General features: G+C 41.4%; 1 protein-coding gene across 8 annotated transcripts in view; it reads left to right on the top strand.

The window, feature by feature from the left end:
• LOC119658942 (anoctamin-1) overlaps window positions 1-11,156 on the top strand; it is a 53,948-nt gene extending 42,792 nt beyond the window's left edge. For 5 of the 8 annotated variants that reach the window (XM_038066799.1, XM_038066802.1, XM_038066804.1 and 2 more), the window contains 10 exons: window positions 52-172; window positions 238-349; window positions 455-1,013; window positions 8,236-8,439; window positions 8,515-8,761; window positions 8,822-9,027; window positions 9,083-9,258; window positions 9,356-9,461; window positions 9,518-9,656; window positions 9,715-11,151. In XM_038066799.1, coding sequence (XP_037922727.1) covers window positions 52-172; window positions 238-349; window positions 455-1,013; window positions 8,236-8,439; window positions 8,515-8,761; window positions 8,822-9,027; window positions 9,083-9,258; window positions 9,356-9,461; window positions 9,518-9,656; window positions 9,715-9,929 — 2,085 coding nt within the window. In that variant the 3' untranslated portion in view covers window positions 9,930-11,151. Of the gene's footprint in view, window positions 1-51; window positions 173-237; window positions 350-454; window positions 1,014-8,235; window positions 8,440-8,514; window positions 8,762-8,821; window positions 9,028-9,082; window positions 9,259-9,355; window positions 9,462-9,517; window positions 9,657-9,714 lie in introns of all 8 variants that reach the window. The other 3 variants (XM_038066801.1, XM_038066800.1, XM_038066798.1) reach the window with 1 other exon arrangement.
• The last annotated feature ends 6,415 nt before the right edge of the window (window positions 11,157-17,571 follow it).

Raw genomic sequence — 17,571 nt, 5'->3', positions numbered from 1 at the left:
CTTCGAAAATATGTATTTTGAACATATATGTGTATGTTAATTGCATTCTAGGGTGATATCGATGCTCCAGGGAGTATGCGGTACCTTTTATACTCAGAATGGGCGTCTATTCGACGATGGTATCGCTACCAACCGTTGGACTATGTTAAGGAATATTTTGGTGTTAAAATAGGTAATGACAAGCAGATAAGGAGATTATAGATCAGTAAACATTGCAATTATTCCTCTCATTTTCAGGGTTATATTTTGCTTGGTTGGGCTACTACACTTACATGTTATTGTTAGCATCAATTGTCGGACTGATTTGCTTTATAGTGTCATATTTAACTTTGGACCAAAATAGACCTAGGTAGGCTTATTTCCGTTTTGCAGGATTTGATTCTTGTATATTGTTGTTGGTTGTGTTGTTGCTTATACTAACTATTCTTGTTTGTCGATTGTCTTATTTTTCCAGCCACGACATCTGCAAAGCGCCGGACGATATAAAAATGTGTCCATTATGTGATCATTGGTGTGACTACTGGGATTTAAAAGAAACTTGCATCTATTCCCGCATCACATATCTCATCGACAATCCAACAACTGTATTTTTTGCCGTTTTCATGTCCTTTTGGGCAGCGTTATTTTTAGAACTGTGGAAACGATATTCGGCTGAGATAACGCATCGTTGGGATTTAACCGGGTTTGATACGTATGAAGAACACCCACGGCCTCAGTACTTAGCTAGGTTGGCAAATGTGAAAAAGGTGCGAATAGATTATGTGACGAATACTCGCGAACCTCATCCACCGTTTTGGCGGATGAAATTGCCTGCAACGGTTTTCAGCTTTTCGGTCGTAATTTTGCTGGTACTGTTGGCCTTAGCTGCTGTTTTGGCGGTAGTGCTGTATAGGATGTCGATGTTAGCGGCGTTGAGTGTTTATGGAGATAAAGTTACCACGTCATGGGCACTGTTGTTTACAACTGCAACGGCGGCATCAATCAATTTGTGTTTGATTTTTGTGTTCAATTGGGTAAGTGTTTCTTTTATTTGTTAAACATATATCCTTTATTCTACACGTTATGATTACATCTACTATGAATAATCGAGTTTCAATTTTAAGGGGCTATATCTGTTTGTAGCTTCTAAGAAAGGGGTTTTTTCGAGATTTTTCTGTGAGCACGTTCTAAAATTAGAGTCCGCAAGTAATACACCAAAATACATTAAGCGATTCTTCAGGAGTAAGAATAAAATGTTATTGGCAATCTTTTATAAAATGGAGGCTGTAGGACCGTACAGACCATACCAGATTTTTTGGAAGTGGAAGTCGGTATACGTTGGTATCATTAGGCCGATATTCGCTTATGCGTTAAGGTGAGACAAAAAGTTTTCACCGTAAACTAACCGCACTGCAAAGAGCTGTGTGCCTGGGTGTTGCCAGTGCCATGAACATGACATTCCGACGCAGCTTTAAATACATTACTCAATTTGCAGCCTTTGGATATATTTTCTTCAAAGCAGAGCAGCTCATATACTAGTTCGCTTAGGTCTAAGGGAAAATAAGGGACGTGGGTGGCACAGAGGAAAGCGTGGCAGGATACACGGAGGACGTCTACATCGATGGCTTAAAAACAGAATAGGGTTCTGTAGTCGGAGTCGACCTTTCGAATGAAAGTGAGAAGTGGGATTTTCCTTTGGGACAATCTGCAATGGTTTTTTAAGTTGAGGTATATGTGATCCTAAGGGCGGTAATCTGGGCGATTGACGAGCGGTTAAAGGGCAGACGCATCGCAATCTGCAGCGATGTCCAGGCTGCACTGAGGGCGTTGAGTAGTCCTTTTACATCTCGAAAATCCTTCAAGAGTACAGAAACCGTGTGAACTCTATTTCTAGATTCAATACGGTGGAACTACTCTGGTAGTGTAGTGTAGAGAGAGCAAAATGACAGGTGACAGAACCTAAATGCTGCTAAACACACAACATTTTTCCTGTCAGAACCTAACATGCACACCGCAATGTAATGTTGGATGCATTGCAAATCATTGTTGAAATAGTAGCTCCTAACTTCCTGTAGATTTTTGACGGTGGTGGTATGCCCAGTTTCCTAATAAATTACTTTAGTTAATTTGTAGCCATACAATAACGGACGATAATTGGGGATCAGAACTGATGGATACCTAAATGAAACTTTCCACATTTGGGAGTTGGCATATTTGAAAATTAAATTACTTTGAAGTCGGTTTGTTGAACTTGTTTGAACTGCATTCATCACATAAGTTAATAAACAGCTTGCTTGCCATTATCGTTCCATTTTCCACAATACTTGCCACGTAGGGTTTATAGTACAGTAGGTCAACTGTACCTACGGGCCATAGTTGTTTTGAGAAATTTGCACTCTTCCTTCACTGTTCTATGCCATGATGTTTTAGGGCTGCTCACTCTCCGGGCATCCTGGGATAATGGAGTTGTAGCGCTTTCTTAGTAAGTGACCGTTAACAAGAAAAAAAAACTATTAGTGGCAGGATGCAACCCTGCGGACTCCACTACGGATTTCAAACTCTCAGAAATTTTGCCTACGTCGCTCAGACATGTGGTGGTGGATGAGAGGCAAAGCCTGTGAGTATTCAGATCCTAGTGGTTCATTGTACTTGAAGAATAGCTATCAGTTTTTCCCGAATGACTCCTTTTCCATCTTGCGTAGAGGATTGCAAATATATTCCCTGTTGATGCCGTCGAAAGCTTTCTCGAAATCGGAAGAGTGTTCATCTAAACTGCATACAGAGGTTCGCAATGATCAAAAGGGTGCTAATCTGTTCGCCACTGGAGATTTTGAGGTGTTCCTTAATGCATTCCTGGATGATTTTAGCTAATATCTCCGCGACGGCAGGGAGCACGCAAATACGTCTCCAGTGTTCGCACTCAAGACAGATGTCCTTTTCAGGAACCTTAACAACCATCCCACTCTTCCTCTCACTGGGAAAGATATAAGATTTCTAGGATTTACAAATAGTGAAAATAGCCTGCTGAGACTGCAACAAAAGTTCCGCAGGGAAACCGTCAAGACAAGCCCCTTTACTTCGTTTGAACGCCCTGAGGGCAAAGATGATTTCACTTTTGTTTGAAGAAGCAGCCCGTACTCGCATATTATGGCGGCTTATCAAATTATCTATCTGAGGTGGATCCTTATCGAATACTATACGATTGAAAATCGAAGTGAAGTGCTCTTCTCATTTCTTCATCAGCTCATCGTTGTGGATGGAAACAGTTCCGTTAATTCAGGATTACTTGGAAATTCTGAGGCGGTATACGGTGGCGAAATGTTGCTATTTGCGACAATTTTTGCTTCTCTCAACAACGCAATGATCTACAGAATTCCTTTTGACACGGCGGACATTATGAAGCATTTCTCGTACTTTTCACGATGTTGAAGCTCCAACACGTCGCTCTCATCCCTGCTCGCAGCCACTAATAGAGCTCTTATCGATCCGCATCTACATTTCCGCACTTAACCAGGTCATGTAACATCTTTTTCGGTTGTGGCCGACAACTTAACTCACATCAAAGATAAAGGTGCTTCTGTTGGGAGCTCTGCGTTCATGCGTTTTCTCGCGCGGGTTGTTTCGAGTGTGTGTCGTTTATGTAGTAAAACAGTTTTGCTTGTGCTGGATAACGGTCGGGTCGCGGGGATGGCCAGTATTAAATTTCTGGGGGTCGACAGGATATGGTCGATATGATTACTTATTCATAGTTGGTCAGTCAAAATCTAACTGATTTTGTGACAGACACTATTTTCGAACAGTGTGTCTCTGGTAAAAGTTACTGAACTTTAAAAACAAGCATTTGGGTTTTCCATTGCAGTCCTTGGCAAAATAGCCTTGCTCTCCACATTTGCGGCACAGATTGGATCTGTCTTTCGAGGTAATACAAGCGTTCGTTATGTGACTAAACTGCCTGCACTTAAACCAGTTATCCACTGAACTTTGTTCTCGTATACAGCAATCCAATACGTATTTCTCCTGCAATCGCCTTTTGTTGCTGCATCGATGGGAAGACTTATCGACGCTATCTGTGTGATACCGTACGGTTTCCTAACCCATTTCATATTAGCTTAATTCTCTGACTGTAGTTCTAATTGATACTGCAAGGCTTCATAGATTTTGGACTTCGTGGTGACTTTATCCAGGTCACATCACGAAACCCTACTCATTTTGAAAGCCGCTGCATTTTCTAGTGACACTTTGGAAACCTACGGAAGAACCGTAGGTCTTCTTTTTCATTTTCATCCGCTTTAAGCTACATAAATAAATCCTTTTTCTGTGTTTGTTTTATACATGTGACATTCTCACTCAGATAACTCAGGGAGGTGTCTGGTTTAACTTTACGCAATATCTCCGCGTACGTAATCTCGCTGGTTTTTTATGACGAGCGCGTTCAGTCTGGTTCTCTTTAGCATCCGTTTCTTACTTTCTACTCTAGCCTTTCCGGATGAACATATAGGTTTCGGTCTCCTGGCTTTCTAGGTTGCACTGGCGTCGGTTCCTCCTTTTTACCTCTTTTGCACTTTTTCATTGTTACTGCCTGCTATCGTCTCTTCTTTAGCTTTGAAGTACGTTGGCTTAATAGATGCAGAGTATTCGGCAACATTTTTGCAAGTGCTGCGGCGGCACTAGCTGTCTTTTGATCTATACATGCTAGGTGTTCCCTAATGGTTAGGGTGGCATCAATCACCGTCAGGTATTTGATAGCGGGCTTTGAGATAACTGCATATTTACCGACATCCAATTTCACAGTATTCTTCTTTCTACGGTTTGTTATTAAGCCGGCTTCCACTCCAACAAGGTGAGCGTTCTTTCTAGACTTTACCGTTCTCATTGTCTTTGAGGTCCGGATAGCTCAGTGGTTAGAGCACTAGGCTGTCATACGGAAGGTCGCGGTTCAAATCTCACTGGTGGCAGTGGAATTTGCATCGTGATTTGACGTCGGATACCAGTCGACTCAGCTGTGAATGAGTACCTGAGTCAAATCAGGGTAATAATCTCGGGCGAGCGCAATGCTGACCACATTGCCTCCTAGTGTATCGTTACGGTCTTGAATGAAGTGCTCTAACACACTTCAAGGCCCTGATCCAATATGGATTGTTGTGCCAACGATTATTATTATTATTGTCTTTGTTGCGTAGAATTCTACAGTGAGGTCATCTGCGAAGCCGATGATCGTAGTCTTCTGGGACGGGAAGAGAAAAATTAAGATTATGTATGACATTCCACAGCAGGGTACCGAGTAGCGAGCTCTGTGCTACCCTCGTTGTGATAGCGTACTTTTTGGGGCCCTCGTCCATTCCATATCAGAAAACCTTCTCTGAGGGGTAATTTTCGACTAAACTTGCTATTTGTGAGCATGTATGTCAGGCAATGCCCCTTTAATTCGGTTCTATTTGGCGTTGTCGCGACAATTGAATTGGATCAAGGCCTTGAAGTGTGAGAGAACTTTAAGAAATTTAAGACCGTAACGGTGCACTTCAGTACGCTATAAGAGGCAATGTAGTCAGAATTGCGCTCGCCCGTGATTATAATCCTGATTCAACTCAGGTATCCATTCACAGCTGAGTGGACTGCTATCCGACATCCAGTAACGATGCAAATTCCTCTGCCACCAGTGAGATTTGAATCGCACTTTGAGATTTGAGATGCGTCTGGGCGGCACGCTCAACGTCACCCTTCTCTGGGTTCCCGGGCATGAGAACATAGACGGGAAAGAGCGGGCTGACGGATTGGCCAGGCGAGGCTCTGCTCTTGGCAGCCCTTCGGTGAATACAGTCGGTGTTTCCCTGACGGCTGTCACGAGCGGAGTCTACTCGCACTACCTAACAGCCGCGGACCTTAGATGGCGAAGGTCTACGAACTGTGCCAAGTCAAGGAGAATTTGGCCCGCTTATAATATAGCCCGATCACGAGAGCTCCTGCACCAGACGCGTGCAAATGCATTCAAGATTACAGCGATTTGCACGGGGCACTGGCCCATAGGGGACCATGCCGCCAGGCTCGGCATACCCTACAATTCGCATTGCCGAAGCTGCTGAGAAGGAAGGGAAACCCTCATGCACTTTCTCTGCGACTACCCAGCTCTAGCTAGAGTCAGGCTACGGACACTGAGTAATCCATTCTTTGTGGACGTCAGAGAGATTTCTAGGTGCAGGGTGGGAGAGCTGCTTTCCTTCGTCAATACTGCGGGCTGGCTCTGAAGATCCGAGCCGGCTAGACTGCCTCCCTGCTCTCATAGCAACAGTGGCGGTCTTAGCAGTTTGTGGCATCAAAACGGCGCACCAGAGCACTAATTGGGCTCCTCGGAGCGGCCACTGATACCTATCTACTTATTATAAAAGTGTTCAGTGCGAACATTTTGTTGTCGGGCACTGTAGTTCTCGCTGGCTTGTCAAGCAGGTCCCCTATAGGCGCCACATCCCTTCCTCTGAAAGTGTATGTGCTTCCGGCGTTCGCAAATCCTTCGAGCAGAACACGTCCTTTCACATTTGTTGTCTGGCTGCCCCTGCTATGATTTTCGACCAACGTCCTCTCGCGTCTAGAACCAGGGCGCCCAGCATCTGCTTATACTCGGCAAGCGTAGTCTTGGGTGGAGCATAGTAGCTTTATATGTGGATTCCTTTCGCTTTTGCTCTGACGCCCCAGTATTCTCCGTAAGCCCATAGTGCTCCTTGGCCATTTGGTCCCAGATACCATCACTGTGATTTCGTATGGCTAACTAATTATAGTTACAACGATGCCTTTTTCGCGGATGTTTTGTGAGAGTAGGTCCTGGGTCCCCTGGCAGGAGTTTAGGTTAATATATATCAACTTCAGCTAGACATAGTATAATTTAAAATTAAAATAAATATAATATTAGGTGTACAAATAAGTTTTCGCGGTTTGTCAAAAGATTGCCCCACCAGAAGGTTATGGAGAAATTGTCAGATGTAAAACGTAATATCCCAAGTTTCGTCATCCGGCAACACCATAACCTTAAAGTACTAGTGATTCCGTATCAGCATCACGTAATTTTTTTCGTGCAAAAATGTCAAGTTTTGTGCCGAATAAGCATCATTTGCGGGAACTTTTGATTTCCTTCTTTAATTTGAAAAAATCTGCAGCTGAGGCGCATCGATTGCTTCTAGAAGCATATGGTGAAGCTGCTTTAAGTGAGAGAAGTTGTCAGGAATGGTTTCAAAAGTTTAAGAACGGTGAGTTTTACGTGAAGGACAAAGAACGCAGTGGAAGGCCGAAAGTGTACGAAGACATGGAATTAGAAGTACTATTGGAGGAAGATTCGTCCCAAACGCAAAAAGAACTTGCACTTACATTACAAGTGACTCAACAAGCAATTTCACATCGTTTAAAATCGTTAGGAATGATTCAAAAACAAGGAAATTGGGTTCCATATGAACTAAAGCCGAGAGACGTTGAACGCCGATTATACATGAGTGAAATGCTGCTTGCCAGGAATAAAAAAAAGAGTTTTTTGCATCGTATAGTCACTGGTGACGAAAAATGGATTCACTACGATAATCCAAAGAAGAGAAAGTCATGGGTTAAGCCCGGCGAACCATCAACATCGACAGCTAAGCCGAATATTCATGGAAAAAAACTTATGCTGTGTATTTGGTGGGATCAGCTTGGTGTCGTGTATTATGAATTGCTGAAACCAAGCGAAACCATTACTGGAGCTCTCTACCGAACACAATTGATGAGATTGAGTCGGGCACTTAAGGAAAAACGCGCCCATTACTACTCCAGACACGACAAAATTATTCTTTTACACGATAATGCTCGTCCACATGTTGCGGCGCCGGTAAAAACATACTTGGAAACACTCAACTGGGAAGTTTTACCCCACCCGCCGTATTCACCAGACTTAGCCCCTTCCGATTATCACCTGTTCCGGTCGATGGCACATGGTCTGTCTGAGCAGCGCTTCACATCATATGAAGACACCAAAAATTGGGTAGATTTGTGGATAGCGTCAAAAGATGAAGAGTTTTTTCGACGGGGTATCCGAATGTTGCCAGAAAGATGGGGAAAAGTAGTGGCAAATGATGGAAAATACTTTAAATAAAACGTAATGTACTGTTCCTTCACAATAAATTCCTAATTTTTTATAAAAAACCGCGGAAACTTATTTGTACACCTAATAAAATAAATCAGGAATCTAAAAATAAGAGATTCTAAAAGCCTCATAAATATCACTGGGTTTTAACTTTTCAGATGTATACGTACTTAGCCGAGTACTTAACGGAGCTCGAACTGCTACGAACTCAAACTGAATTCGATGATTCATTGACATTAAAAATCTATCTTCTTCAATTCGTTAACTACTATGCCTCTATCTTCTATATTGCCTTCTTCAAAGGCAAATTCATCGGACATCCTGGAAAATATAATAGATTTCTGGACTATCGACAAGAAGAGGTAACGACACTCCGTAACCCTCAGGTTAAATCTGGTATTAGCAAACTTGTTTTTTTTTTTTCATTTAATTTTTAGTGCGGCTTCGGTAGCTGTCTCATGGAGCTTTGTATACAACTTGCCATCATTATGATTGGGAAACAAGCTATGAATTCAATTCTGGAGATGATTATCCCGATGTTCTTTAAGTGGTTAAATGTGATGCGCGTTCGTTATTTTAATAGAAAAACACGTTCAGCCAAAGGCAAGGATGAACGATGGCTCAATGATTTAAAGTTAGTTGAGTGGGGGTCTAGGAGTTTATTTCCAGAGTATTTGGAGATGGGTAAGTTTGATGTTTAGGTGTTAATTTTCTTCTGATTAAGATGAGGCTTTTGTTTTCAAGTCCTGCAGTATGGCTTTGTAACTATCTTCGTGGCGGCGTTTCCTCTAGCACCTTTGTTTGCTTTGTTGAATAATATTTTGGAAATGCGTTTGGATGGGCGGAAGTTACTGACATTTCATAGACGTCCTGTTTCGCAACGTGTCCGTGACATTGGAATATGGTATCGTATTCTCGATAGTATAGGAAAGCTGAGTGTCATAACAAACGTAGGAAACATGTGCTTATGGATAGAACAGTCTCATTAAATGACTCTACTTTTAGGGCTTTATCATTGCTTTTACATCAGATTTCGTGCCCAGACTGGTATATAGACTTGCTGTGTCTGAAGATGGGTCTCTCGCAGGGTACCTAAACTATACGTTGGCTTATTTTGATACCAAGGACTTACAAAGAGGTAGCGAACCAGTTTATTCGCGACAAAATGTATCCATTTGCAGGTGAGGCAATTTATTTTCAATTCTTTTGGAATTGGATTTCTCTTCGGATTTGTATTTTTAAAGTTGACTTTAATTTGTTATTTCTCTCAAATATTAGGTATCCCGATTTTAGAGAGCCTCCATGGTCACCTAATAAATATGAACGAACTGCCATGTATTGGATAATATTTGCCGCACGCTTAGGGTTTGTTGTTGTTTTTGAAGTATGTTCTTATTAGCAATATTTTTCCATGAAGTTTTATAGCAATGTCCTCTTTAGAATGTCGTTGCAGTTGTTATGATTTTCGTCAAGTGGTGCATCCCTGATAAGTCCGCAAAACTCCGTGATCAAATAAGACGGGAGACATACATTACAAATGAAATCATTATCAAACAAGAGGCTCTTCGCGCACGTTCTGGTAAGACTCCTTCTTTGTACGTATAAGCCATTTGCTGACATGATATGGTTTCAATCAGGTAAAGATTCTCAAGATTCCCAGTACTATGCAACCGTCGAAAATGAACCGAATCAAGAATTCATTGGCACTGAAAGACTATTAACTGAGCAACAATTATCTGAATCTCAATTAGATCTTAGGAATATTGCCGATGGTGGTGAACCGAACACAATTTTCGACAGAAAGAGGAATTTCAGCAATAAATCAGAAGATTGTCCTCCTGCAGCGGTTTGAAACGAATAGTGTATATGCACATATCAGATTCAGGACGTTTCTGGTAGACAACAACTGCACATGCCAAACACTTTTTAAGAATAAGTTTTACATATTTTGTGATTTATAATAGTTAATCATGTAAAAGGAAAAATTTAGTTTAAGATTTAAAGACATGTTTATGGGTTGCTTTGTTGGGTTGTTGTTCATTCTCATCTAATGCAATGACGATCATTTAGTTTTATGGTTGTGATAGATATTTTTTGCGGAGGCGATGTTATAGCTGCTTTGTTTGCTATTGAACTTGTGATTCTAATGTTTTTTTTTTAAATTACTAATATATTAGATGTGCCTTTTGGATAAGGTATGGAAAGCGCACATTAAAGGTTAAACAACTTCCTAGTAAGACACACTAATCCTTCACATACTTTATTAAGTATATTTGTATAGAATTTCTTAGTCTTCTTTTGAAAGGTTCGCATTTTCAGCAAATACGTTTTGTTTATTGAACAACGAATGGATGTGTTTTTTAGAAAGCCATAAGAATGTTGGTTTAGTGAATCAGTTCCACTTTCGGTCATTATGCAGGTGCATAGTTCACTAAAACGGAAGTTTCCATCGAACATTTTCCTGTAGAATTCGATTTTTCAACTTTACGATCGAATTTAATTGAACTCAGGTCAAATTTGTAGGAGAAATCATCAGGTGGCATTCGTGGTGTTGAATGTAAGGAATAGATTCGAATATGGCCTTTATAATATAATAATGGTGCTTTACGTAATTTTGAACAACTTCGTCGTAAATTTATTGTACTTACAATTAGTTGAAAGAATGACTTTATTGTCTTTATATAAATAATCTTGCTTACTTGTGATTGCTTAGCTAATATACCAAATAGAGTCTAGCATACCTTGGTAACTATGAAAGGAAAAAAGTGTTTTCAGATGTTAGAAAACGCAAAATATATTTTGCGCCTCAAAAATTGTTAGTTTCGAGTGGAAGGAGACTTCTAAACATGCAACGTAAAACATTTCGCACTCCACTCAGGTAGTATTACGGATAGTTCCTAGCTTGGAAACGCTGATAGGTTATATTTCGTCTAGCTCTAAACCGCTTTCTTCCGCTTGAGTGTTGAATTTCAACTAAATATGAAGCTCATTTGTACATTATTTATTAAATGTGCATTATTAATGTAATCAAAATATTTGAATATTTATTAAATAAAATAATGAACTTATATATATGTTACATGTTGTCTTTTATTGTTTCTGATTTGACTCGGCACAAGTGTCACAAGTGTATTCCAATTTGAAATTCAAATCTGAAATTTCAATCTTCATGCTTCGGCCACGGAGGGGAAATTTATCGCTGGGGTTACTCTGCTCTGCTTTGCCGCGCTACATGGCTGGGAAATTGAGTTCTGGGAGGAAGGGAGAAGAGACAGAGCGATGGTTATGGAAAGTGTGGTGACGTGTTTTGTAAATGCGAGGTCGCGATCCGAATCTTGATTTCGCCGCTTTTTAAGGTTCTGTTTACAAAACAAAACCTTATTAAAATCGGTTCAATGTCTGTCTGTTTGTCACACAGAAATGGCTATACCGATTGACATGAAATTGGGTGAGATGGGAGAAATTCTGAACGCCCAGATATGTAGTGAGTGACATCTTTCTACGTTTAGATTAAGGGGGTCCCCATACATGCAAAAGGGGAATCAAATGAAAGGACTTCACCATAAGTGGCATTATACTTTCGGCTGTAAAGTGCTCCCCGGTTGAAGCTTCTAATGTAGCCCTTTGGGCTTCGAATCTAGGGCAATGTAAAAAGACTTGTTTTGCCTCCTCTGCAATATTTGGGCACTTTGGGCAATATGGCAAATCATGACGCCCAAATCGATAACCTCTGTGTCCGCTCAAGAATTGACTTAGGTCGAAATCTACTTCGCCGTGGGGTCGTTCAATCCATTTCCGGACATCCCATATGATTTTGTGAATCCAGCAGCCTTTTTCTGACTCATCCCACTTCTCTTACCATTCCGCGACAGTTTCAGTTCGTGCGAACTGTCGCCGACGGGCAGGAGATTCTCCGGTGAGATACGTTCGATCGTAAAGTTGTTGTATTTCTTTCGCCAGAATGGTCCCGCATTCCTGCTATCACGGAAGCTGCTTCATTGGATATTGTTCTGTAAGCGCAACATGTTCGGAGTACACTTATGCGATACGCAGCTCCAATCTTCCTCTTAACACATCGTTCAATAAGTCCCGGGACTAGCGTAGAAATGGTGGTAATAATGCCATTTATATACTAAGGTTCGGAAGTACCAACCTTCAGATAAGATGTGTCAAAATTTGATGTAATTCGAAACATAACCAAGAAAGCTATAGTGGTTCAACTGACGCTACCTTTGCAATCGTGAAAAAATGGACCAAAACGAGTTTCGTGTGTTGATAAAACATTGTTTTCTAATGGGGAAAAAACACTGTTCAAGCTCAGCAATGGCTTGAAAAACGTTATCCGGACTCTACTCCGTCGAAAACAACCATTTGTCGGTGGTTTTCGACGTGAAACGCGGTCGTGCTGATACAAATGATGCGGAACGTTCGGGTCGGCCAAATGAGGGAGTAACTCCCGAAAACACCAAGCAAGTATTGAAAATTGTGATGGGTGACCGCAAAATGAAAGTGCGCGAGATAGCTAAGATGGTGAACATATCAACTGGTAGTGCATTTACTATTTTGCACCAAAAATTGGCTATGAAAAAGGTTTTTTCCAAATGGCTGCCGCGTTTGCTCACAATGGAACAAAAGCAACAACGTATCAATGATTCGAAGAGCTGTTTGACACTGTTTACTCGCAATAAACAGGATTTTTTGCATCGATATGTGACAGTGGACGAAACATGGATTCACCATTTCACTCCGGAGTCAAGTCGGCAGTCAGCTGAATGGCGTACGACGCCCGAAGCGTCCAAAAATACAACAGTCGGCCGGCAAAGTGATGGCGTCCGTATTCTGGGATGCGAATGGTATAATTTTCATTGACTACCTCGAAAAAGGAAAAACCATCAATAGCGACTACTACATGGTGTTATTGGATCCTTTGAAGGCCGAAATAGCGAAAAAAACGCCCATACATGAAAAAGAAGAAAGTCATCTTTCATCAAGACAACGCACCGTGCCACAAGTCAATGATAACGATGACCAAATTCAACGAATTAGGCTTCCAACTGCTTCCTCATCCTCCGTACTCGCCAGATCTGGCCCCCAGCGACTGCTGGCTCTTTGCGGATCTCAAAAAGATGATCCAGGGAAAAAGATTTGGCTCAAATGAGGAGGTGATCGCTGCTACTGAGGCTCATTTTGAGTCAAAAGACAAATCGTTCTACAAACATGGCATTGAAAAGTTAGAGAAGCGTTGGAATGATTGTATAACCCTTGAAGGCGATTATGTTGATGAATAATAAAGAATTTTTCCGATAAAATGTTGTTTTCATAGTTAGTCCCGGGACTTATTGAACGATGTGTTATTTGCAATATTTTTCAGTGCATCTGCCCACACTGGGGCTGCATACAGTAGGATTGAACTGACCTTCGAAATAAGGAGTCGACGGCTCGGCCTTGGGTCACCTATATTTGGTAGCATTCTCGCAACCAGCGCTCCGATATTATATGCCTTGGTTGCTGCACCCTCGAGATGCAATCTGAAGTTTAACCTCTGGTCAATCATTACGCCTAAGTACTTAAGCGTAGGCTTGGAATGAATTGTTTGCGTTCCAACTTTAATCTTCATAGAAGTGCACTTTCTCCGCTTAGTAATAACTACTACTTTCGTCTTACGCTTTGCGACCTGTAAACCAGCATTATCTAACTAGGATTTAATCTCATAGGGTGCTTTATTTGCATAAAGCTCGACTTATTCGAGAAGGCGTGCGCGAAACCAATCGAGGCCACACCAGTAGGAAGGTCTAACGTGACCCTTGTGGAACTCCGTATGTCGTTTGGTATAATTTCATTCCTTCCTCTGATTCGCAGCACAGAATCCTATCGATTAGGAAGTCGGCAACAATACGCACCAGGTACTTCGCCACGCCTAAGTTGATTAGGGACGCAAGTATCTTGCTCCATCTAGCGTAGTGTAAGTGTAATCACTACACAACATTTGCCCTCGTCAAGTGCGGTCTTAGCTGTGTTAGCTACTAGGGCAACTGCATCCGTTGTAGATCTAGTCTTTCCAAAACCGAACTGATTTTCGGATAGACCGTCATCCTTTTTGGCAATTGGAGGTAATCTGTTATAGATTATTCGTTCGAATAGTTTAATATAATAATAATCGTTGGCGCAACAATCGATATTGGATCAGAGCCTTGAAGTGTGTTAGAGTATTTCATTCAAGACCGTAACGGTACACTACAGTACACTGTCGGAGGCAATGCGGTCAGCATCGCGCTCGCCCGAGATTATTACCCTATTTGACTCATGTACTTCACAGCTGAGTCGACTAGTATCCGACGTCAAATCACCATACAAACCCCACTGCCACCAATGAGATTTGAACCGCGACCGTATGACAGCCTTATGTTCTAACCACTTAGCTATCCGGATTCGAATAGTTTGTTACTATTATTTAGAAGGCATATCGGCTTGTATGACAAAGCTTCCCTCAAAGGTTTGTTTGGCTTGGGGACTAGTATTAATTTCTCCTTCTTCCATTGTGTAGGAAATGCTCCTTCTTTAAGGTATGTAGTGAACGCATCGGCAAACATATTTGGTGCTATTTTGACTGCTGCCTTGAGAGCTTTATTGGGGATGATATCCAAGCCAGGTGCTTTATTTGCAAAAATTTTATCCGCAGCCTCGAGGACCTCCTTTTCACTTACCATGGAAAATTCGGCGGTGTCTATCTCGACAATGGGAAGGTTAGCGGTACTCACATTCTGTGGGAAAATATCCGTTACTATTTCATTAAGCTGAATAGAGCGAGAAATCGGTGGGGAGCGTTTGCCGATGATTTTCGATATTACTGTTTTATAAGCGCCACCCCAGGGGTTCGTGTCAGCTTCCTTACACAGTCGCTTAATGTGTTCGCTTTAACTTTTTATTATGACCACATGTAATTTTTTCCGAGCGTTTTTGTATTCTTCATGTAACTGCTCGTATCCAGATCGGTTTTTATATTTCGCTGACTGCGCCTTTCGGCATTCTCCGATTTCAGAGTTCCACCAAAAGTTCGGAACTCACTTTTGGGCTACAACATACCTTGGCATGGAGGCGTCACATGCTTGCCGCAACTTTTCGCCCTGTCTGTCTGTCTGTCTGTCTGTCACACGCACTTTTCTCAGAAACGGCTATATCGATTAACACCAAATTTAGTGAGAAGGTGGGATCTGCGAACGTCCAAACATGCACTGAGGGATATCCCTCTACATTGAGATTAAGGGAGGCTCTCCATACATGCCCAACGGGGGTGTAAAATTTTTTTTCACCGAATATAGTCATGTTTGGTATCAAATGAAAGGTCTCGATTAGAACTTTTCGATTCCGGCGTTATTTTTGACATTTGTTGGAAAGCCAGGGAGTGCGGGCGGTCGAAACTGATGATTTCTCTAATGGACCCATTCTCAGCAACTACCCAACCGAAAAATTTGAAAAAAATCATGAAGCTCCAGGGCTGAAGTTGCCCTTCTTATCGATATCTGCTCAAGTTAGGTTAATAATAGTATGTTACTATATTTTTGGGAAAATTGAGTAAAAACCCCCCTTAAGTTTATCCTAGAGTTATAAAAATTTGTAGTAATATGGATTCTGGTATGGAGTAAGTTATCCCCAAGTTTTATCAAAGTCATACTATTACTAACAAAGTTACAGTAGCTCAAAGTTGACTTTATCGTTTAATTTTGCTGCAACTAAATATCAATAGCAATATTGACCACATTGCCTCCTGCAGGGCAGTGTAATCCTGTAGTGTACCGTCACGATCTTGAATGAAGTGTTCTAACACATTTCAAGACCCTGCTCCAATGTAAATTATTACGCCAGTGATTATTTATAAATATCAATATCATACTTAAGTGAGTAGTCTGACATGCTAAATGCGTACACATAATTGGCTATGTACAAATGGGATAGTTCTGCACTCAAATATACTCACAGAAAAATCAAACAAAACCTTTCACACCTGAAGCCCCGAGCTTCCGGTTTCCCGACATGTTTTTTACTTACCTACCAGGGCCAAATTGTTTAAGAGTGCTGCTCAGCGAACAGGACAGACAAGACTGTCAACGACTAAGGCGACTGGCCAGAAGAATTGGTAAGTAATCGTCGCAAAAATGCCTCCCACGTACCACGCTCGAAAAGGTAAATTGGCCACATCAAGCTCCGAACTTTTCAGAATTGATTCGTTATCAACATGAACTAATTTATAGGATAACGTAAAATCTTGAGCAATGTTGGTATCCAAAAAGTTGCAGCTATGATGTCTAGTGGGCCTGGCTTCGTGACGGGAGCGGGATTTTATTCGCCTTTTTCGGGATTAATTTGATCAAATAATACATTCTATAGTTTGAAATTATCTTAAATTTCGCCGCATATTACACATTATTTAATGCATTTTGGCGAATTGATCGTGGCAGAGGGGAATGATCTGCCGCATCCCTCAACGCTGCTACGCATGTTGCTGGCAACATGAACTCGAGAAGTTCAAGGCCGAATTTAACGGGACCGGCTGATCGAGAGACGGCTGATGGACAGAGGAGGTCATTTTTAAGGTTTTGTGTAAACACAAAACCTTATTAAAATCGGTTTACCGTCTGTCTGTCTGTCTGTCTGTCTGTCCGTCTGTCTGTCTGTCTGTCTGTCTGTCCGTCACACGCATTTTTCTCGGAAACGGTTACAGCGATTGACACCAAATTTGGTAGAAAGGTGGGAACTGTGAACGCTCACGCATACAGTGAGTTACATCCTTTTACGTTGAATTTAAGGGAGCGTCCCCATACATGCAAAAGGGGGGTGTAATTTTTTTTTTCATCAAATGGGGGGTATCAAATTAAAGGTCTCGGTTAGTACTTTTCGAAAACAGGCTTAGTTTTGACATTTGTTAGAAAGGTGGGGAGTGCGGGGGGTTGAAAGTGACCATTCCTTTACGGGGGCCATTCTCAGAAACTACCCAACCGAAAAATCTGAAAAAAATCGAAGAGGCTGCCACTATATGGTGCCTGGGCTCCGAAATACCTTCCACACTGATATCTGCACAAATAAAGTTAATAATAGTATATTACTATAATTTTTAGTAATTCGCTGCAAAACCCCCCTTAAGTTCATGCTAGGACGACGAAATTTCGCAACAATATAGGGTGTAACATAGAGCATGATGTTACCAAGTTTGGTGGAAATCGCACTATTGCTAACAAAGTTATAATACGTCAAAGTTGTCGCTTCTTTGCAAATTCAAGGCTATAAATGTCAATATCATCCGAAAGTGGATATTCTCACATAATATTGTATATGCATATATTACATGCTACGTACAAAGAAATGCACAAAACCTTTCGTAACTGAAGCGTCCAGCTTCCGGTTTCCCGACTTGTTAGTTTAGATCTCGGACTTGTTGGAAGCGAGTTGACAGTTCTGTTCTTTGTGCCGACAAACTTAGGAGAAGGATTTTAGACTGC

This window comes from Hermetia illucens, chromosome 6 (assembly GCF_905115235.1).
Source record: "Hermetia illucens chromosome 6, iHerIll2.2.curated.20191125, whole genome shotgun sequence".
NCBI classification, from domain to species: domain Eukaryota; kingdom Metazoa; phylum Arthropoda; class Insecta; order Diptera; family Stratiomyidae; genus Hermetia; species Hermetia illucens.
The sequence above is the reverse complement of the archived record's forward strand: the minus strand, read 5'-3'. Positions and strand labels throughout refer to the sequence as shown.